We start from the raw sequence: 23,965 nt of genomic DNA on the forward strand, positions 1-23,965 counted from the left end.
GGAAGTTGCTGCTTTAACAGCCAAATCTGGGCCCGCCATCCCCAGCCTCTGGCTCTGACCCCAGTCAGGTACCTGGTGTCAACCCCAGAGAGGGCAGCGTCACTTGCAGTGTGTGTCTGTGGGCTTCGACATACAGCCCCAGTCCCCCATGGGAAGCTCACCAAGCTAAATCAAGGTGTCAGCAGGGCTGTGCTCCTGTGCCTGCTGGTGACACAGGGAAATGGGGACGAGGTCAGCCCACTTTTGTGGTTTGTGTCTTCCAGAGCCAGTGCCACATGCGGTGTGATTCCACTGTCACAGGTGCATAATTAAAGCCAGTGTGCTCCAAAAATACATCTCCCCACACAGAACGGTTTGAAACGCAGTTTAAAAATAACCACATCTTGTCTCACATACGAGTATTTTGTAGGCGTGTTGAGCTAATGGGATTTTGTGATCGAGAAACACCAAGATGTCAGAAATAGAAACTGTGTTTAATACCCTAGTGCAGGCTGTGAGGTGGTTTAGCCCAGCGCTGTGCCAGCCCAGGACTCTATAGGCGCAGATGTGGCCGTGGTCCAGGCTGGAAGGCATGGGGCTCACAGGCTGGGATGCTGGTGCTGGTCACTGCTGACCAGCCATGTGGCCTTGGGTGAGATGCCCCCATTCTACGAGGTTCAGTGTCGTCATCAGGAAGGTGCAGATCCCACCGCTGGCTCTGCCTCCTTCATGGTATTGTGAGGGTCAAAAGGAGTAAAGAAAGAGAATTGCCTTGGGCATTTCTCAAATGCATATTCTTACCCATTAGCATTCATTCTTACAGCAGACCCTTGTGAGGTGCCTGCTATGTGACGGGCACAGAAAGGGCCACGACAAAAAGCCCTAGGAATTCTCTGCCTTAAGATGCTTCAGTCTCTAGCAGAGGGAGAGTGGGCATCAGCTCCAGGCATTATTGGCACAGTGCTAAGTGCCTTATGCGCGTGATTTCATTTATTCCTCCAACATGGAAGACAGTCCTGTTATTATTATCTCTGCCTTATAGAAAACAGACACAGGGAGCATGGAGTGACTCAGCTCACATTTCCCAGGAGAGGCAGATTAAGAATCCAGGCAGCTTTAAACCTTAAGTGGTTTCTCCTAATGATGCCATAAAACTGCCTCCCAAGTCAACAGATAGAAGTGGTGTAGGTTCAACAGCTGGAATAGTGATCGAACTGTGTACATCTCTCTTTTCTGACAACTGTCTCACATTGATTTATTCATGGGCACCCTCACCAAATGCTGAGCCGCTTGCAGAAAATGTGACTCTTGCATTTTTGGGTATTCCCTACCCCGTGTGAGCACGGCGTCTGCACATATGGATGCGCTGAGTCAACAAAGCTTCCCTGGAGTGGCTGCAGTACTTAAGGGAGCTTAAGCAGGAGAAGCCTAGCAGGAGGCCGGGCAGGCTGGTCTGCTGTCACATGTGTTTTCCTAGTGCATATTTGCCCTGTGTGGTTAGCAGATACAGGGATGATGTCATTATGACACAGAAAAGCAGCATTGGTTCATGTACAACTTTCGCCAGTCTATGAATGGTCTGTGGGACCGAGTATCAGCACCTAACCACAGAGTGCCCTGTCACGGATAAGTGTGGAGTCTATGAATGGTCTGTGGGACCAAGCACCAGCACCTGACCACAGAGTGCACTGTCACGGGTGAGTATGGAGTCTATGAACGGTCTGTGGGACTGAGTATCAGCACCTGGCCACAGAGTACCCTGCCATGGGTGGGTATGGAGTCTATGAATGGGTCTGTGGGACCAAGCACCAGCACCTGACCACAGAGTCCACTGTCACGGGTGAGTATGGAGTCTATGAACGGTCTGTGGGACTGAGTATCAGCACCTGGCCACAGAGTGCCCTGTCACGGGTGAGTGTGGAGTCTATGAATGGTCTGTGGGACCAAGCACCAGCACCTGACCACAGAGTGCACTGTCACGGGTGAGTGTGGAGTCTATGAATGGTCTGTGGGACCAAGCACCAGCACCTGACCACAGAGTGCACTGTCACGGGTGAGTGTGGAGTCTATGAATGGTCTGTGGGACCGAGCACCAGCACCTGACCACAGAGTACCCTGTCACGGGTGAGTGTGGGGTCTATGAATGGTCTGTGGGACCAAGCACCAGCACCCGACCACAGAGTGCACTGTCACGGGTGAGTGTGGAGTCTATGAATGGTCTGTGGGACCGAGTACCAGCACCTGACCACAGAGTGCCCTGTCACGGGTGAGTATGGAGTCTATGAATGGTCTGTGGGACCAAGCACCAGCACCTGACCACAGAGTGCACTGTCACGGGTGAGTGTGGAGTCTATGAATGGTCTGTGGGACCGAGCACCAGCACCTGACCACAGAGTGCCCTGTCATGGGTGAGTTTGGAGTCTATGAGTGGTCTGACCGAGCACCAGCACCTGACCACAGAGTGCACTGTCACAGGTGAGCGTGGAAGCTGCAGAGTCCTGTGCATGGCGCCCTGTGCCTCTTGCTCCTCTGTGTCGGTGGGGCCTGTTCTGGTACATTGCTCAGGTCCCTTCCCCGTTTTGCCCCAGCCTTCAACTCAGCAGCTCAGCTGCCTTCCATTCGCTGACATCATCTGCCTCCCTGCTTGTTTCCTTTTCAGATCAAATCCTGTAATTACAGCTGTATTTAAACACTGTTTTGAACAACTCAACGTGCTTTCTTAATTGTGCTAATGTGTTTTTAGAATTAATTTTTTTCAGTCTTCTGCTTCCAGACCTGTATAGATTTTGAATGGGCTGGCTGGTGAGCTGGGTTTTAGACTGGGAGCTTTTACTGGAATGCATTTGCCATGTTACCGCAGAAATACCTGTCTCTTTTTCCATCATTTTAAGCAGAAGACTGAAAGAGTACTTATAACTTAACTTAATACTTCCTTTTTTCCAAGTAGTATTTTACTTTTGTTAATAATATAAGGTTAGAGGAAAAAAAACAACATTTACATTTTATCACTACATTGGGACAAAATAGGCTTTCCAGGAATTCAAGGAAGACATCCAGTTCGGCAGGAGAGCAAAAGTTCGGCCCCTCACCTATGATTATTCTTCCTGTGTGCCCAAGACCCTTTTATACTAACTCACTTGCGAGGCTGTGATCTCATTTAGAAACAATCACTGGTTTCTTCCATTCTGGGAGCAACTACAGACAGATTGGAAATTAACATCCTGAGTCTCCGAGTGTTTGTTGACAATGACCTCTAAAATCATGCTCAGGGCCAGGCACGGTGGCTCATGCCTGTAACCCAAGTACTTTGGGAGGCCGAGGCGGGCGGATCACCTGAGATTGGGAATTCGAGACCAGCCTGGCTAACATGGCAAAACCCTGTCTCAACTAAAAGTACGAAAATTAGCCAGGCATGGTGGTGCATGCCTATAATCCCAGCTATTTGGGAGGCTGAGGCAGGAGAATCACTTGAACCTGGGAGGTGGAGGTTGCAGTGAGCCAAGATCATGCCACTGCACTCCAGCCTGGGCGAGAGGGTCAGACTCTGCCAAAAAAACCAAACCAAACCAAAAAAAAAAACATGCTTAGATCCTTTGCCTGTAGTTCGTTAGTTAGTCTTAGGAAGTGACCCTATATTCAGGTGGGTCATCTACTGGCAACTCAATCACCTGCCCCACCCCAAAGAATCCTCCTTTGAGGACCCTAAGATATTTTCCCTGGGTCATAAACTAAGGAAGGGGGTTCAGGGACAGCAGCCCTGCCAGAGTGACTTATTGCACCACTGTTATTATTTTGGATATTTTCTTAGCTGGCAAGCCTTGAACAGATTGCAGTAGTAAGTACTGCCACATCAGAGGGCTGGCTTTCAACCTCATTCTCAAGGATTTAAATTACAGTAAGTCAGGATCTGATGTGTGATCAGAAGAAATGAAACACCAAGTGTGTGGTTGGGACTCATGATGTCACCACGATTCCTGCCTATAACTGGGGATGTAAAAAAGTTGGTGCTCAGATCAGAGCTTGGAAGAAACAGCTGATGTTTTGAGGTCACAAGGAAAAGCATAGTACACTGCCTACACAGCTCTGGGCGTCTTTGTGATAGTCTGGTCACAGTCGTTTGGCACTCTGTGGACCAGGTCTTGTCTCACCCATGTTAGAAATGACTGAGAGTTTGGTCCCCTAAAGAGAGAGGCTCACCTCTTGTAGCTCTTCCATAAGGAAACATCTGACCATAACAATAGTGTCTGTCAGAGCCATTTCCCCAGCACAACTGGAAGGAATCATGAGTCCTCTCCTCAGTCATTTCCTTAAAAAATTCTGTGGAGCATCTTGATGCCAATATTAGAATCTAATTCCAGTGTTCGCATCCCCTTTTTACCTAAAATGAGGTGGGATACTTGGAAGCAGCCGCTGCCCTTGGCTTCATATGTACCCCTGCATGAAGACATGAATGCAATTTTAGAACATTGAACCAACTGAGTTTTATCCTGTGTGACAGCTCATATTCCAGGGCATGTCCTGTACATGTCTCCCTGTGCCTTTTGGCCCCAGTGCTCTTGAGGCCCGACTTTGACCAAAGCTGGAGGCCACATTTCTCCTGGCAGGAAGTCTATGGAGTACCCTGGGCAGCACGATTTTCCCAGATCTCACCCGTGCCCGACCCACACCGGCCTGTGGCTGGGCCCTGCACCTGTGTCTTTGACCCTAAGCCTATCTCTCCCTCCAGGCCTTCCCGATTTACTGTTTTGTTTGTTTGTTTGTTAGTTTTTGTTGTTCCTGGTATGCAAAACCTTGCTGTGACTCTCAAGGTCTTCTTGGTGGCCATATATGTGCTAAGTGCTGCAGATGCAAAAATAATCACAGTAGACGTAGTTTCCGAGTCAAGGAATGTCGTGTTTGTTCTGATAAAGGGATTTTGTTCTACATCTGGCTTCAAGCAAACAGTCTGGGACACAGTGTTTGGATGCCAAAACACTGGAATTTGGGGTATTTGGATTTTTATGGGAATAACAGGACCGAATATTTTAAATTGTGACTCCCTTGAAAAAATCAAAAGGAGTATCTATTATGATGGTGATGCACTGTTCATATTTCTCAAGAAGCTTACAGCGTAAACACCAAGCAGGTAGAAGGGCAATGTGACCTCAAAGTAAAAAGGGTCCAAAACCACCAAAGCCTCCTTGACCCATGAATCACAGATTATTAAGGAACCACAGGGTTATCTGGTTCAGATATAGATTCTGTTCTGTTTGCTATGTGCATTTTTCTTTAATATGTTATTAAATTTCATATGTTGTGTCCTTGAAGCACTAACACAGAATGACCTACACATCTGATTGCCGGGAGACGTGCACATTCAGGAGACGGTCATCCTACCTGTGTACAGTGGGGCAGGTGCCCTGGGGAACCAGCCCCATGAGGCATCGCTGGAGAAGGCACAGTGCAGTTATGACTCCGAGCGGACACACAGGCTCCGGGGGGTGACTGTTGAACAAGCTGAGCCATCACATGGGTGCTGGAGCTGGCAGGAAACGAGTCCTGGGTTTATCTTCAGCCAGAAAACTAAGGTTAGGGTCTCAGGTCTGTACTTAGTAGCTGTGGGGTTAGAGCAGGTCACTTAGCTCCTGACTTCAGTTTCCTTATATCTAAAACAAGGATACATATTTGTTATATAGCTAGCTCTAGGACCACCCCTGCCTCCCAGCTTGTGCCCTATCTCCCTGACCACTGGCTTGAGTTGCCCCTAGGATCTCCCACGCCCACATCCAGGCAGGGCCCAGAACAGTCTGATTTGAGAGGCATCAGTAGTCACCTGTGTGTCCATTCAGCAGTCATAGCTGCTTCTCCAGTGATGCCTCATGGGGATGGTTCCGCAGGGCACCTGCCCCGCTACACACGGGTCAGATGACCATCTCCTGGACGGGCGCGGTTGGGAATCAGGTGTATAGGTCATTCTGTGTTAGTGCTTCAAGGACACAATAAACACTGTGTAGGCAGAAAAAGCCAGGATAGGGAGAGGGAGGAGAGGAAAAAGGAGAGTAGGAGGGAAGGAAAGAATAACAGAGCAGATTCTTTCTTTTTCTTTTTCTTTTTTTTTTTTTTTGAGACTCAGCCTCGCTCTGTCACCCAGGCTGGAGTGCAGTGGTATAATCTCTGCTCATTGCAATCTCCACCTCCCAGGTTCAAGCGATTCTTGTGCCTCAGCCTCCTGAGTAGCTGAGATTACAGGCACGCACCACCACACCCAGCTAATTTTTGTATGTTTAGTAGAGACAGGGTTTCACCATGTTGGCCGGGCTGGTCTCAAACTCCTGACCTCAAGTGATCCATCCACCTTGGCCTCCCAAAGTGTTGGGATTACAGGCATGAGCCACTGTGCCTGGCCAGATTATTTCTTTTATGTATTCATTTTATTATAACAACAATACAAAAACACAACACACCTCTGGAAACCTTTTATGTACTCAGCACTGTCATAAGAACTGAGGAAACAACGCTGAGCAAAAACAGAAGAGCCCTGAGCACTTAGCAAATATTTACTGGGGGTCTATGATGTGCTGGGCCCTGTTCTAGGTGCTGAGGATGGCTTAATGACCAAAATAAAGATTCCTGCCATCTTGAAGCTTGTGTTCTAGTGCAGGAGGCAAGTCAAGGCAGGTGTATTAGTCCATTCTCTCACTGCTAGAAAGAAACAGCTGAGACTGGGTAATTCATAAAGAAAAGAGGTTTCATTGGCTCATGGTTCTGCAGGCTGTACAGGAAACAGAGTAGCTTCTGCTTTTGGGGAGGCCTCAGGAAACTTACAGTCATGGCAGAAGGTGACAGGGAGGCAGGCACTGCTTACATGACCCTAGCAGGAGCAAAAGAGTGGGGAGGTGCCACACACATTTAAACAACCAGATCTCATGAGAACTCACTCACTATCCAACACAGTTCTAAGGGGGAGATCCACCCCCATGATCCAATCACCTCCCACCAGGCCCCACCTCCAATCCTGGGAATTACAATTTGGCGTGAGATTCGGGCAGGGATACAGATCCAAACCATATCAGCAGGAAATGTAACAAGTCGTAGTGTTTATTGTTATAGTATGTTAGAAGGTGGCACATACTGTGGAGAAAAGGGAAACAAAACCAGCGGACAGCTGGTAGTGGTAGTCAGGGGGCAGGCTCTGGGGAGGTGGCAGCCACTTTTCAAGAAGAGGATCAATGGGGAGCCAATGCGATGTGGGAAGAGCGTTCCGGGCAGAGGGGATGGCTCGAGCAAAGGTCAGGGTTGGAAGCATGCTCGGCATAGCCAAGGGGCAGCAGGAGGCTGGAGTGAGCATCAGGGGAGGAGACATGCGCCAGAGGTAGTAGGAGGCCTGCGGGCCCCTGGAAGAACTTTGGCTTTTAACCATGATCCAATTAGGGAAGCCCTGGAAAGTTCTGGACACAGCAATGACATGCTGTGGCTTACATATGAAAGGGATCAACCTGGTCACTGTGTTGACTTTCGGGGAGTAAGCATTGAAGCAGAGGCCTGTTAAAGGGGGTGACTTCAGGCCCTAGACAGGAGATGGTACTGGCTTGAGCCAAGATAGGAGTGATGGAGGGGGTCGGAAGTGGTTGGATTTAGGATATTTTGAAAGTAGGATTTTCTGTTACAGGGCAGATGAGGTTTGGATGAAGGATGCAAGAGAATAGAAGGGAGTTGGGCATGTTCCCTGTGCTTTTTAACCTGCAACTCTGATAATCTAGTAATCTAATGGGGAGATGAAATTACTGAAAAAAATCCTACCCGTGAATGCATAATTACAATCTGTAATGAGTCCTGGGAAGGAGAGGAGCAGGTGCATTCATTCCCTGGTGACTGCCATGACAAAGTTGTAAGCCCAGACAGGGCAACTGTAAACAACAAACACTGATTCTCTCACAGTTCTGGAGGCTTGAAATCTGAAATCAAAGTGTTAGCAGGGCATCTCTCCTTCTGAAGTCTCTAGGAAAGGGTCCTTCCTTGCCCTTTCCAGTGTCTGGTGGCCTCAGGCACTCCATGGCATCCCTGGGCTGATAAATGCATCACCCCAGTCTCTGCCTCCCTGGTCCCTCAGCCTTCTCCCCATAAGCCTCTACATCATCTGCCCTCTGCCTGTGTGTCTCTATGTTCAGATTTCCCCTTGTTTAAAGACACAGTCATGCTGGATATGCCCATCCTGCTCTAATCTGACTGCATCTTAACTAAGTACGTCTGTACCAGCCCTATTTTTTTTTTTTTTGAGATGGAATCTCATTCTGTTGCCCAGGCTGGAGTGCAGTGGTGCAATCTTGACTCACTGCAACCTCCACCTCCCGGGTTCAAGCAATTCCCCTGCCTCAGCCTCCCAAGTAGCTGGGACTACAGGTGCATGCCACCATGCCCAGCTAGTTTTTTGTATTTTTAGTAGAGACAGGGTTTCATTGTGTTAGCCAGGATGGTCTGGATCTCCTGATCTCGTGATCCGCCTACCTCAGCCTCCCAAAATGCCGGGATTGAGACATGGCGCCTGGTCACCAGCCCTATTTCTAAATAAGGTAACATCCTGAGATTCCAGGAATTAGGGCATGAGCCTATTTTGGAGAATGAGAAACACAATTCAATACTGTGGTTCTGTATGCCCAGTATACCTGCCTCAGGCTAGAGCTTGGAGGGCTTTCCTGAGGATGGAGTGAGTACTTGGGCTAAATGAAGAAGGATGATAAGTTGAGAGTTTATTGGACAAAGGTAGGCAGAGGGAGCGAAGAGCATTCCAGGTCAAAGGGAAGAGTGTGTGCAAAGGCCCTGTGGTGGTAGGGAACATGGTATATTGGAAGGACTGAGGCAAAGCTACACTATGGTTATGGTGCAATGTCATGGCCAATGGCCATGAGAAAATGAACTTTCCACCATTAGTCGTCAAGTAAATACAAATCAAAGCCACAATGAGACAGGATGGGCAGGCACCAAAATGGCTTTGAAAAAAGGATAATATCAAGTGTTGGCAAAGATGTGGGGCAATGGAAACATTCATACAATGCTGGGAATGTAAAGTAGCACAGCCACTTGGAAACCTGTTTGGCAGTATAATAGTCAGTTCTTATCTGGGGGATATGTTCCAAGACCCCCAGTGGATGCTTGAAACTGTGGGTAGTACCAAACACTCTTAGATGCTAGGCATGGATTTCTTTTTTTTTCTCCACAATGTCACAGGTAGAAAATTCATTCTTACCGTAGATCTTAGCATCCTCAGCATACAGTTTTATTTCTTTTTAAAATTAAGTTGAGACCTTTCATCTTTTTCACTTAAAGGAAGCATTTTACTTGTGTCCTGGGCATATCTGAATTACCACTACTAATACCCTTACATTGTGGGGCCATTATTAAGTAAAACAAAGGTGACTTCAACACAAGCGCTGCAGTACCAATTCTGATAACCAAGATGGCTGCTAAGTGACTACTGGGCGGCGAAAGTAGTTGGTGTGGATCGCCAAACAAAGGGAGGATTCACATCAAGGTGGAATGGTGAGAAACGGTGTGAGATTTCGTCACCCTACCCAGAATGGCACACAGTTGATAAATTGGTTATTTCTGGAATTTCCCATTTAATATTTTTAGACTGTGGTTGACTTCAGATAACTGAAACTGTGGAAAGAGAAACCATAGATAACAGGGAACTATTGTACTTATTAAAGTTGAACATTCTCATGCACATTGACTGAACAAATTCACTCTCATGCCTAAATGGAAATGTGCTAACATGTGCACAAGAAGACATGAATAGGTGTGTTCATGGCAGTGTTATTTATAACCCCCAAATAGAAATAATCCACATATATCATAAGTCATTTTTATGTACTACAGTGAAATACTATATGACAGTTAAAAGGACTAAATTACTGCTGCATGCAATTGTCTGGGTGAATCTCCCAGATATAATAAATATTGAGCAGAAGAAGCCAGACACAAAGAGTAGTTACAGTAGATTTAATTTGTATAAAGTTTGAAAATAAGAAAACCAGCCAGAGAAGAAAGAAGTCAGAGCGGTGGTTATGTCTGCAGGAAGTTAATGTCTGGGAAGGGGCACAGGGAGCTTCTGGTGTGCTGCTCATGGTCTACATCTTGGCCTGGATGTGGGTATGTGGGTACACACAGTTTGTAAAAGTTGATTGAGCTGCACACTTAGGATTTGCACACTTTTCTATATCTATTTTAAAATTAATGAAAACTTTATGAAAAAGCTGCTCTACTAAAGAAGAGAGGTATATTTGATTTAGTCTTTTAAAAGTGAATGTTAGGGCAGGCATGGTGGCTCATGCCTGTAATCCCAGCAATTTGGGAGATCAAAGCAGGTGGATCACCTGAGGTCAGGAGTTCGAGACCAGCCTGACCAACATGGTGAAACCCTGTCTCCACTAAAACTACAAAAATTAGCCAGATATGGTGACTGGCACCTGTAATCTCAGCTAATGAATCCAGGAGGCCGAGGTTGCAGTGAGCCGAGCTTGTGCCATTGCACTCCAGCCTGGGTAACAAGAGTGAAACTCCGTCTCAAAAAAAAAAAAAAAAAGGAAGAGTGAATGTTAAGAATATAATAAATGAAATTAGGTGATAAAGGGGAAGGAGGAGAAGCAGCAGGAAGTAGAAATAATGATGTAATCACTGCCCATAGTAGGGAGTTAATGGGTACTTTCTAAGAAAATATAGAATTAAGTATGTTATGTAAAAGACATAGTTACTAAATCAACCACTAAAACAAAGGTACAGCTCGTTAGCATTTTCAGAGGAAATATGCACTTAAAGCAAAAAAAAAAAAAAAAAAAAAAAAAAAAATCAATAGATAAAAATAAAACAAAGCTACAGGAAGCAATAAAAATAGAATATCTAAGAAACGCAGATGATTCATTCAGACAAAGAACATCTGTCAATGGGCTAAATGGACCTAACTCACCTATTAATAGAAGAAAACTGAAATTGTACCATAAAGCAAGTTTAATCACAGGTCACAGCAGAAACATACTAAACACAAAGGGAATCATACCTGTACCCCCAGTGGCTTCCATGTCTTGACTGTGTTTTCTGTGACAGGCTCTATATAAAATACCTGTAACTGTGACAGTCGTATTATCACATATTTTATTTCTATCCTCATTTTATAGACCAACTGACCTAATTGGGGGTATTTAAATAATGAGCTGTAGAATGAGGACTTGCACTTGGCCTGCATGGGTTTCTGAGCTGTGCTGCCTTCTTGGAGTGCACAGGAGAATATACACAATCTTTATGGGGTCACTGATAAGTGAATTAATAATTGTTTGAGAATTAAACTTGTTCCCTAGATATACAATGTTAATGGCTAAAGCATTTCGCAGATTGTCGTTGAATTGAATTAGAATGTTGATGTGAAAACATTTGCCTGTTTCTTTTCCAGTTAGTATATTTCTTCATCTTTTCTTCTTTTAAATAGTTAACAAATGGTTTATGGTGTATTGAATAGATTTTATTTTTAAATATTTTAAATTTTAAACTGTGGATGTTTACTAGGTTCCTTGGCCGATGCAAGGAAATAGTTAAGAAATTGGTTTTGGTTTTAAAAATTGCTTCAAAAACAATGAAGCAAAAACAGTGTTTCTGTGCAGCCTACTTTACTGATGATTAAGGTTGGAATTGGGACAAGGTGCATTGCCAATTTGCAGAAGGATCAGCTGATTGCACCTGGAAAGTTTTATGGGTTTATAGCAGTGGTTTATTACAGAGGTTTATTGAAGACAGACATTCAGACCACATGATGGCCATTTTATGGCAGATGACTTCCTTTACTAATCAGATGTCACAGCTAACATTTTTTAGATAACCTCCCCCTGAAAAGGCATTAACTTGCTGATAATCTATAGTTTCAACTATTGCTTCTAAATTTTTTTTTCTCAAAAATATTTAAAAATAACTATCAGTTTATCCTGTTTCTGTCCAAATAGCCCTGGGATACGTCTGCAGAGAGGCAGCTGTACGTCAATTATCCTGGAATCGCTAAATAGTTATATTCACTTGGATATGACTTTTTATTTGCTTCCAGATGTTTCTGTGTAGAGGCAGTCCATGATTATGAAATATGTACAGTGCAGATCAGTGACTCACTGCCGCAGAATGATTTTGATATTCACTGTTGTCTCTGTCTATCAGAAAGCAAAGCACTTTGCATAATACCTAGCACGTAGTCAATGCTCTGTAGATACCTGAAAAATGAAAAATAAACAGTAGACATTGTATCAGTCACGCTCTATATCTATATATCCCTTTCCTTTTGCATTTTAAAATTAAAACTTGTTTTAATCAGTTTTATAACAAACACACTTCACATTGCACCCGGCCCCTGACTGCCATCGAGCACTGTGGATGGCACAGCTACTGGAAACTTTTTAATTGTCTCTTTGGGAATTGAAATCTTCAATTTTCATTTATTTATTTTTTTTGAGACAGAGTCTCACCCTGTAACCCAGACTAGAGTGCAGTGGTGCCATCTCAGCTCACTGCAACCTCTGCCTCTCAGGTTCAAGCAATTCTCCTGCATCAGCCTCCTGAGTGGTTGGTATTACAGGTGCATACCACCACACTCGGCTAATTTGTTATATTTTTGGTAGAGGTGGGGTTTCACCATATTGGCCAGGCTGGTCTTGAACTCCTGACTTCTAGTGATCCACCCACCTTGGCCTCCCAAAGTGCTGGGATTACAGGCGTGAGCCACCGTGCCTGGCCTGAAATCTTCACTTCTAAATAATATGCACATATTGATCTGTATCAATTTATAAATGTGGACTTGATCTTTTAGATCCCTATTCTGGAAGATGAGGCTATCACACATTTTTATCACCCCTTTCCCCTCTTCCATCTTTCTGATAAAATTGTAGCTCAATTTTTGGGTAAATCTGTATCTAAGGTTTTCATTATTATGACTGAAAATTTTGCTTCCTACTTACTGAAACAAGAAATAATTTAATTTTGAGTCAGGAAATATTTACTTTATATCATTTCTTAACACCCTTTTGTTTTCCTGGACCTGCTGGCATTTTTAAGAATATATTCTTCCCCATACCCTGCAATAGGTCTGGATCTGAAAATAAAAAACAAAAAAAATTTAATATCACTTTTTATGCAGCCACATCTGTGCAGTGGTTTTTAGTCCTGTTTTATGTTTTACGTTTCTGTTAGACACCCCTTCAGAAGCCGTTTCACCTGCTGCATTTGAATGGGCTACTCTCTGGGTCTCCTACATGGCTACTGTCTTGGGTCTTCACCATCATTCTGAGAATTCTCTGCTATGTCGGAATCCTTCATTTCTGGATCTGATATATTCCTCTCCGTAGTGTTCAGCCTCATTTTTTTGGAGTGCGTCCTCTAGTGCAGGGTCCCCAGTCCCCCGTCCACAGACCAGTACCAATCTGTGGCTGGTTAGGAACAGGGCATGCACAGCAAGAAGTGAGTGGCAGGCCAGAGAGCAAAACTTCGTTTGTATTTACAGCTACTCCCCATTGCTCAAATTATGGCCTGAGCTCCACCTTCTGTAAAATCAGCAGTGGCATTAGATGCTCAAAGGAGCGCAGACCCTATTGTGAATGGGCATGTAGGGGATCTGGGTTGTGTATTCCTTATGAGAATCTAATGCCTGACGATCTGTTACTGTCTCCCATCACTTCCAGTTGAAAATGTCTAGTTGCAGAAAAACGAGCTCAGGCTCCCATTGATTCTACATTATGGTAAGTTGTGTAATTTTATTTCATTATATATTGCAATTTAATAATAATAAAAATAAAGTGCACAATACATATAATATGCTTAAATTATCCCAAAACCATCCCCTACCCCCAGTTGGTGGAAAAATTGTCTTCCATGAAACCAGTCCCTGGTGCCAAAAAGGTTGGGGACTGCTGCTTTAGTAGCTTCATGGAAATGGTATATGAAAAATAGATTTTTTGAGAATGTGTGAATCTGAAAATATCTTTATTTTATCATATGATTGATAGTTTGGCTGAGTGTAAAAATTCCAGGATGAAAAATCTTTCCCTTTCAAACATTGAAAGCACTGTCCCTCCATTCTTCTAGCTTCAGATGCTGCTATTAAGAATTCTGTCATTCTCATTCCTCTTTCTTTCTTTGTATGTGTTCGTTTTACTCCTTATTTCCTCTTTGGAAACTTTGAGAATCTTTTCTTTATTTCTGATGTTTTGAAGTTTCAAAGTGATATTCCTTGGTGTGTGTATTAGTTTTTTATGTATACCAGATTCTTCGTGTTTCAGAGACTTAACTGGAAAGTATAGTTTTTATTTGGTCGTTTTTTCCCCCCTAAAATCCTTCTGGGTTTCTTCCTCTGCTTTTCTTATTTTTCTCCTGTTATCTATTTTTGTGTTCTGTTTTACTTTTTGTGAGATTTCTTCAACTTTATCTTTTTAGCCTTTCTGTTTTAAAAATAGAAAGCCTTTCTATTTTGAAAGTTGCTGACATTTTAAAAATTCCAACTTCCACATTCTTAATTTCTAAGAGCTCTTTCTTGTTCAGTGCTTTTTCCTTCTTTAGAGTATTCTGTTCTTGTTTCATGAAATCAAGACCTTTCTAGAAATATTAATTATAGACTTTTAAAGCCTTTTTTCTGTTCTCTATTGTAGTTTGCATGGTGTTCTATAGCTGGTTGGGGGAAGGAGCTGGAGCATCTCACTCTTTAGTGTGCTGATGCCCCCAGAAGTTACTGTTTTTATCCATCATGGCACCCTTGCCCTCCTCTGTGCCTAGTGTCCCCAGTCCAGAGTCTCTAGAGTTTGCTTTCTTTTCAGAGAAAAATTTCAGGTCCTCTGTGGTGTGGGGGTAAAAATATGGGGGAATTAATTGTATTTTTTTTTGAGACTGAGTCTTGCTCTGTCACCCAGGCTAGAGTGCAGTGGTGCAATCTTGGCTCACTACAGTCTCTGCCCCACTGGTTCAAGTGATTCTCCTGCCTTAGCCTCCTGAGCAGCTAGGATTACAGATGTGAGCCACTGCGCCCAGCCTAATTGTTTTTTTAATACACATTTTGAAGGAATTCCCTGTTGAGTCCTGCCTTAGCCTTACCTGCCAAAGATATCTTGAAACCCAGGTTCTCAGCTTTTCTAAGTTCTGCGTGGCTTGTTTCTTATTGTGCTGTTTTGACATTTGCACTTCCTTCTCTTGCTGAGTCATTCAGGATTCCTCCATCCGATTCTGTCTTCATATATTGTAATTTAGGGCTTTTATATGTCTTCTGGTTTTATCAGAGATCAAAGCTGTATTTCTGTATGTTGCTTTCTTTCTTTGGAGTTGACTTTTGAGAGAAGAACACAGAAAAACTAACTTGTTTATCCTATCATCTTGAAACAGAAAAATCCTATTAGGTTGATCTTAGACAGTATCAGGTTTTCTCTTTGTTATGGATTTGATAATTCCCACATTTATCTGAAGCAAAATTGAGTCTGTTAGGTACATTGGTGTGCTTTCTTTAAAGTAAAAAAAAAAAAAAAATGCATATAATTTAATTTCCTTTATAAAATTACATTAATTCTCCATTTTTTTTGGTATTGTAGTGGAAAGATTCATTCCATGTTAGTGACGTTTTCAATACTAGTGGACCCTTTAAAGAATCAAACCTTTTATTTCATCAACTTTTAATTGAAATTTCTCCAAAATTTATCAGTGATTTCCCTACATTATTAAAGAGAAAGAGATGAATGCATTCTTCTTATGGTTTCTCAGAGGCATCATCTGAATATCATTTATTGCACGATGGTATAATTTTGTAACATCTCAGGGGCTGGTACCTCCTCTTTCACTGAATTCTCCCAGGCACTTGCTTTTTAAATTCATAATCGATTTTGCAGAGGTGGCTGTCACTTCCCAATGAGTCATCTTTGGAAAGAGCTCTCCATTCCCCTGACACTGTGCTACATTTAATTGACTGTCCAGTGTACTCAGAAAGAACTGAGATTGGCAGCAGAAGCAAAATATTCAGGCTGGCAAAACCAGGAGCCTTAAATTTAATTTCAAATTCTGGTCAGTAAACTTTGATGGACAGTTCCTTCCAGTTTCCATGATTCTATAGGGTACACATCTCAGGCTATGTGGCAGTTCTATTCTTATCTGCTAAGCCTTAGATGTCTAACACTGTACTATGGTTTTGTCCTGATACAACGCTTATGTTAGCTGGTGCAGTGATGGATAGAGTTTTGCTCAGCGCAATCATTGGCCAAGTTGTTCACTCCTATAGCTGGACTCTTAATTTCACATTTCCATTGCCCATTCTAAGGCTGTCCCCAGAATTTGAGCTGAAGGTGCTCAGAGATAGGGAAGATGAGCTGGTTGATCATTTTTATCATTCAGACTTTTAAAAAATCTGATCATAAGAAATAACTTTGTGAAATAGCCATGGAAAAATAGGATTAATAAACGAGGATGCTTCACTTGGTTCAGATGTCCTTTTTGGGAGGTGAGGAGTCAGGGAATTATCTCTTCACGTGGTGATAATATAGAGAAAATTCCAGAGCAAAAACTTTACCTATCTTGGAAATTTAGATCAAAAGAATTTTTGAGCAAGGCATGGTGGTGTGTGCTTGTAGTCCCAGCTATTCAGAGGACCGAGGAGGGAGGATCATTTAAACCTGGGAGTTTGAGGCCAGCCTGGGCAACATAGCAAGACTCCATCTCTGAAAAAAAAAGAATTTTTGGTAGTAATAGCAACTGATACTGAACACATCAAATGACTTAAACACTAACAAACAAATGTTCACTGGATAAACTTAACCCTTCAACGCCTAGTTCAAGTATCACCCTGGACTTGGGGCTTTCTGTCTATGGGCGGCCCTACACTAAGTTAGGGATTCTGTCCTTAAATGCTCCCACAGCGGTTTGCTCATATTCCTGAAATAGCGCCGGCCCCACTGTGTTCTAATTCATCTATTTTCACATCTTTCTTCCTGCTTAGATAGCGAGGTTCTGGGAGGGAACGATTCACCTTTGCATCCCCAGCACCTGGTGTGTGTGGGCTGCTGTGTGGGAGATGATTTCTGTGTGCTAGATGAATGAGTAGTAGGAGTACTCATTAAATTTCATCTTTCACACTGGGCAAAAAGAGGACATGGTATATTGAAATACTTTCAAGTTGTGGATACGAAGCATCTCCCTTTTATGATTTAGGGTAAGGCATTCAGGGCGCAATTATTTTTTTCTTTAACACCTTCCTCATTTTCTTCTCCTATCCTCCCTCCCTTCCTCTCAGTCTCAGGAAAAGATATGTCTTAATTTTCTTCAATTAAGAGTCTTTTTGAACACCCCTTTCTTTCTTTCTAGGCGGGCATTAATGAAAATGATTTTTATGACGGAGCGTGGTGCGCGGGAAGAAATGACCTCCAGCAGTGGATTGAAGTGGATGCCCGGCGCCTGACCAGATTCACTGGCGTCATCACTCAAGGGAGGAACTCCCTCTGGCTGTGAGTGTACCTGGACATGGGCTTTCTGGACCCTGTTTTGGGTCTCACTTTTGAGGGTCTGGACAGACACAGGGAAGTTGCAGAGAAGTGTTTGGTGATGGGCAGTAGAAGGGGAGAGAAAATTGGAATATGAACAGGAGGCCGGGCTCACTGTCGACACATTCTCCTGGAAGGAAGGTGCGTCTCAGAATGACACCCTCCGCCTGCACAGGAATGGAAAGAAAGATCTGCACCAGGTGCTTTAGGCAAGTGGCTGCTGTCTTGGCTCTGGGACGAGATATTGGTGTCCTGACTGGTGGCCAGGGCACAGCCCAAGGCAGGACCTCTGGACAAGCAGTGAGTACACAGTTCTGGAGTAGAGGGCATGGATTGTCCAGATCCTGGGAAGAAGGACTGGAAGTCTAGGTTCCTGAATGAAGGACCACCGGAGAAGTAGTGAAAGTCAAGGATGACACAGCTTGAGGCCTGCAAATGAGAAGGGGTCCTATTTCTCAGAATTTCACTCAGGGCCAAGGCTGGGACAGTGACAAGTGTGACCTGATTGTAATCCCAAGAGAGATGGGCTGCAGCCCCTGAAAAACCTCTGTCTGGTGACATATGCATACAGTGGAACATGTTATTCAGCCTTAAAGAGGAAGGCATGCTGCCACATGCTACACATGGGTACAGCTTGGGGTCGTTCTGCTAAGTGCAATATGCCAGTCACAAAAGACAAACACTGCATGATTCCACTTTCATGACGACCTAGAGCAGTCAGATGTATAGTGGCAGAAAGTAGAATGGTGTTGCCAGGGCTAGGAGGAAGGGGGAATTGGGAGTTAATGTTGAAGAGGTACAGAGGTTCAGTATAGGTTGATGAAAAGTTCTGGAGATAGATGGTTGCAAATGTGAATGTACTTAATACCACAGAACCGTACAGCTAAAGATGGTTAAAATGATAAATTTTATGTAATTATTTTACAATAAGCAAGCAAAAATACATGAACCAAATCACCCCGTCGACCTCGGCTCAGGGCTGGTTGTGGAGACCGAGGCAGAGCTGCATCTGTGAGGGATGTCGTGTGGCTCCAGCCATGTGGACAGTGGTCATGTGGAGCTTGGGGGCTTTGTGGAGGGGCGTAGTAGAGTCAGCAGGACCTTGGGTGCTTTCTGAACGTGTACAAGAAATCTTCAAATTCTTCTCACATCTGCCTACATTGAGAAGCCAAGATCACAAATGTCCCACACGTGAACATTAGGAAACTGTGATATTTGTGAGCTCAGATCCCTCCCGTCTGCAGTCCTCCCCAACCCTCCCATCTATACTGCACTCTGAAAGCTCGTGTCTTACCATCTTTCAATATTTACTAATTACTTGGCAATCAAATAAAATCAAAGTTTAATTTGCTGACTAGATTAATTTTAATTTCTGGAAGGTCAACATTAATAAATAAAGTGGGATAAGTGAGATGAACCTGGCATCTGTGCTCACATTTAAACACCTGTCATTGTCCCTGCAAAGAGGACTTTCTTACGCAGTGACAGTTGTCAGGCAGTGACTCATCATCTATTTTACTCTGAATTTTTTTTTTTAACTGTAAAGACAATAGTATAACATCCAGCAAATTTTTAAAACATTATGCATGATTCCATGGTCTTTATGCTAACAGATTTTTTCCCCTCATATTGCAATCATGTTACATAGCCAGTTATTTTATGTTTAACTTAAAGACATATCAGTAACATTTTTCATGCTGTTACTCAGGCTTTGTAATGATCATTTTTAATGGCCTGTAATTTACTCAGCCACACCTCCATCACTGTCCCAATTTTCTATTATCACATATCATGTTGTGAGAAAGCATTTTCATACTTTTTCTTCATTTGAATTCTTTTCTGTGAATACATTTTCAGAGCTCGAATAATTTGTGCATTTTGACAACAGTTGGTTATGCATTTATGCCATTTTGTGCATCACATTTTATTTGCCTTGCTTTTCAGTAGCGTTTGTGTATGTATTTGTTGATTTTTCCTCTGTGGCACGCGTTTTGCTTTTAGCAGTAGCTTATTCCCATCACAATTGTTTTCACTGTTGATATTCTGAAAGGCAAGAATTTATGGGGGCAGTTGGGTTGCTCAGGAAAAAATGGAAACTTAAAACAAAAGACTGTTTTGAGATTATCCATGGGGATTTTTGCCTTAATGTTTGCATGTTAAGCTGTCTGGCCACTGTCCTTAGAGACCCAGTAGTCGGGTTATTATTGGATTAGAAAATAAGTGAAAGGTAGGTATAAAGCTCACATTCCATTTCAGCTAGAAACACGAGAAGATTTGGGATAAGCAAGGAATTGCAGTGGAACAGTATCTTTCTTTGGCTCAAACAGTACAGGAACATCTCAGAGGGAAGGCAAGGGATAGAATTACTTTAAGAGTTTATTTTTTAAAATGTATTTCAGGCCAAATTATTCTCCAGGAACAATGAAAAGAAACCCGATGAGTTTTGGTTTGTCTTATCTCTTGGAATAGTACTGTCTCCAATGAGAACTGAAGAGGAAATGGGATTAGGATACATCTTGGTATCTGAGCCTTTTTCTATCTCAGTATGTTCAGAAAACATGTCAAAAATGAGTATCATTCAATGCTAACAGTGAAGAAGGCAGTAGTCATCTCCCTTTCTCTCTTGGCATAACCCATCCCCACACTGCTCCCAGTTCAGACGGCTATGGTACCATTTTTAATATTTCTATTGATTGGTTTTCATGTTTCTTCCTGCTAGTCTGTGATTCCCTTGATGGCAGATCCATGTCTTGGCAGTCTTTGTTCCTGGGACCTTACCCAGGACAAGGCGCCTATTAGATGCACGAGAAATAACTCTTTAATGAATGAGTATCAATATGAAGTAAAGAGTTGACAAAGACTCATTCACATGGAATGGTAATGAGCTAATTCATCTATGACGATACATGGATGAGCATTTATTTATATTATACATGTAAGGGGGAATGTGGAGGGGTTCGGAAAGAGAAGCTTGAGAAGCCACAGGTGTGTGGAGCTGGACAGCTCCTGCAGAGCAGCCGCCACGTCAGGGCTTTCGGCCCTTGCTGGTTTCGAGATTTCTCTTCTGTGACCCTCAGTTTCCTGTTCTCTAAAAATGAGATAACTACTCTCTATCTCATAAAGATGCAGTGAGAGTAAAATTAAATTATGATGTTTTAAATGAGCCAGCACATAATAAGTGCACAGTAAGTGGTAGCTGTTCCTGCCACACGTCTTTGGGTTTATCTGTAACTGTGGTTTTCAAGCTTTATTTTTAGGTATAGATTCTTCTCTCAAATAAAATTTTTCTTGGAAATATTTAGAAAATATAGACAGAGGGCCAGGCGCGGTGGCTCACGCCTGTAATCCCAGCACTTTGGGAGGCCGAGACGGGCGGATCACAAGGTCAGGAGATCGAGACCATGGTGAAACCCCGTCTCTACTAAAAATACAAAAAAACTAGCCAGGCGAGGTGGCGGGCGCCTGTAGTCCCAGCTACTCAGGAGGCTGAGGCAGGAGAATGGCGTGAACCCGGGAGGCGGAGCTTGCAGTGAGCCGAGATCCTGCCACTGCACTCCAGCCTGGGCGACAGAGCGAGACTCCGTCTCAAAAAAAAAAAAAAAAAAAAAAAAAATATATATATATATATATATAGACAGAGAAAGCTGCTTTGCATGAATCTGAGGATTTGGGGACAGTCACCTACCTGGTCCTCTCCTCTCTTTCCTCACAGGAACACCTCGGAGGACAAATTGGTGGAAGTATCTGTGTGTAGGAGCCTAGTAAATAGCTCGAGGGTGGTCTGCACAGGTTACTATCCTGCACACTCCCCCCGGTGCCTGTTGCCACTTCCCAGGTCCTGCAGGGTCGCAGGCAGAAGTGGAATTCACACCAAGACAAGCCATGGCAGAGTTGGAATTAGACTTTGAGTTTTCTAGTTAAGTGTGCAGAGCGTACCCTCATCTCACAGTGTGTTGCATTTTGGTTGGTAATGTTTCAGAAATGGAAAGGGAGGAACTTGCCAGCCTGGTAGATTTTTCCAAATGGATGTTGCTATTCAGAGTGGCTTCTAGCTGGCTACTGAAATACAGAAAGACTTGACTAGCAGTTGGAGTTACAATATACACTTAAGAAATAAACTTTTCCTTTATAGGACATTTATAGTTGGATTTTATTTTATTTTATTTCTTAGATGGAGTCTTGCTTTGTCACCCAGGCTGGAGTGCAGAGGTGTGATCTCAACTCACTGCAACCTCCACCTCCCACGTTCAAGTGATAATGCTCAGCTTCTTGAGTAGCTGGGATTACAGGCACCTGTCACTGTGCCCAGCTAATTTTTGTATTTTTAGTAGAGACAGGGTTTCACCATGTTGGTCAGGTGGTCGTGAACTCCTGACCTCAGGTAATACTCCTGCCTCGGCCTCCCAAAGTGCCTGGATTACAGGCATGAGCCACCATGCCTTGCCCTATAGTTGGAATTTAAAAATGAACATTCATGATCTTATTTGTTTCTGATACTCTCTGGATGTCTATGAATTCATTCCTGTGATGTTTATCAAGTGCTCTACAATAAGCACTAGGGATATAAAAGTGGGCAAGAAATGGCCCTGCCTGCAGGGAGCTTTCAATCTAGTGGAAGAGTCCAATACCTTCATGGGTCTACTAGACTCAGCAAGGCTCATCCCATGGTAAATGGGCACAGGGGAGCTGCTGTGAGCCCTGGGGACAAATGGGAGAGATGAAAAGGCGAAAACACGAGGCTTAGCCACCACAGTCCTGACGCAAGCTCATAACCAACTTGATGATAAGTTCTACAACCACAGTTTTATTAGTTTTCCAAATAATTCATGCTATTTGAAAGTAATACAATAACTTATACAAATATAAATTATTCAATATCATTAAAAATATAAATTATTCAATATCATTAAAACAACCAGATTGTTTTAATGATATTGAATAATTTATATTTTTCACAATTATGAAGTATCCTTCCCTACTGCATTATAATTTTGTGCAGTGTTAGTATACTAATGAAAAGCAATCTTTTATTTCCCTAATGACAGAAAGTATATTAGATATGAGTATTAACAGTTATAACCAATGTGATGATTGAAAAGTTAATTATTCTGCTGGAGGTGAATAGATGACTCTAATGATTTGGAATAAATACAGGCAGTTGGAAGGAGCCAAATCTTTTCAATTTTAGCTCTTTAATCGACAAAATGATTCTGTGTATATCTTGAAGTCTGTGCATTTGTCCTTTAAGTGGGGCAAAAATTTGATGAATGAGTTTGTGAGGTGAGGGCTGAGGAGGGTTGGCTGGTAGGCTGACTTTGTAAGAAGGAGTTAGGCTAATGAGAGGAAGATGGATGGAACTTTTGCTGTGAGCCAGGCTCTGTGCCTGAGAGCGCAAGGACGGGGAGGCTTAGCCCTGAGCCCTGAGACGCTCGCTTTCTGTTTGGCAATGGAAAGTCTTAGCAGGAGTTCCACATTCAGCTTTTCTTTGGAGAATTCTGATGGTGAAGGGAAGGAGTGGGTAAGATGCCAACATCAGAAGGAAGACCAGGAGAAGAAAGGCGAATTTCCCTCCTTGCTTCTTGGGAATCTGGCTGTTTCTCGGCTGGACAGAAGATCCAGGTGGAGGGAAAGTCAGTGAGGGATGGCTGATGGGGCAGGTCCCTGAGGGGCTGACTCTGGGGCAGGGGCTCACCTGGAAAGGAGGAGGGTCTCCTTTACCCTGAGATCTCTCCTGTGGGGAAGATCCAGGTGAAGGGAAAGTTGGTGGGGGAGGGCTGATGGGGCAGGTCCCTGAGGTGCTGACACTGGGGGGCAGGGGCTCACCTGGAAAGGAGGAGGTTCTCCTATACCCTGAGATAGTGAAGGTGGGGAGCAGTGCTGAGGGGTGTCCCAAGCCTTCACCCCAGAGGGTTTCACATTCTTGGTGAAGTAGAAGGTGGGGGTCCTCTGCAGACAGGGAGTGTGGCAGAATTTGGGGCTGGAAACTCAGAGAGAGTAAGATCTGCATTGAGATAAAGGACAGGGAGCATCTTCCTCCAGTTGCAGAGAGGGCTCTGTGGGCCTTGGAGATGCAGAATTGTCACTGTCCTTTTGGGCACGCTTGGTGGTATGTTTACTAGGGGCAGTGGAGTTGGTGGCAGTTGCAGCTGGAGGAGATCAGGAACGAGGGCAGTGTGGCACTGGTGGCACCAACTGTGTCAGGAGTGAGGGCCTGTGAGACGCAGGGCTGGTGGGGTGGGAATTCAAGCTAGAGGGCTGATTCCCTGGAGGTGCAGGGCAGGTTCAGGAGCCCCTGTGGGAGATGGCACTTCAGAAGTGATGGAGGATTGGCAGGGGAAAACAGCGGCCCTATCTGAGGACCCCATGGGGCAGTGGAGTTGATGACTGGCGTCAGGATGCAAGGGGCTGAGATGGAGCCACGGGGAGTTTCCAAAGGAGCAGTCTTCTGGGAATCTTGAGGCTTGAGGACTGGCTAC

At 43.8% G+C, this 23,965-nt stretch overlaps 1 protein-coding gene across 1 annotated transcript in view; it reads left to right on the forward strand.

Annotated features, from left to right (window-relative positions):
• The window catches only part of CPXM2 (carboxypeptidase X, M14 family member 2), a 153,060-nt gene that overhangs the window by 32,826 nt on the left and 96,269 nt on the right, over positions 1 to 23,965 (forward strand). The window contains exon 4 of the mRNA XM_033180031.1: positions 17,314 to 17,453. Within this exon, the coding sequence (XP_033035922.1) occupies positions 17,314 to 17,453 (140 nt within the window). The remainder of the gene's footprint in view (positions 1 to 17,313; positions 17,454 to 23,965) is intronic.

Source organism: Trachypithecus francoisi, unplaced genomic scaffold (assembly GCF_009764315.1).
Source record: "Trachypithecus francoisi isolate TF-2019V2 unplaced genomic scaffold, Tfra_2.0 Contig01579, whole genome shotgun sequence".
Lineage (NCBI taxonomy): Eukaryota > Metazoa > Chordata > Mammalia > Primates > Cercopithecidae > Trachypithecus > Trachypithecus francoisi.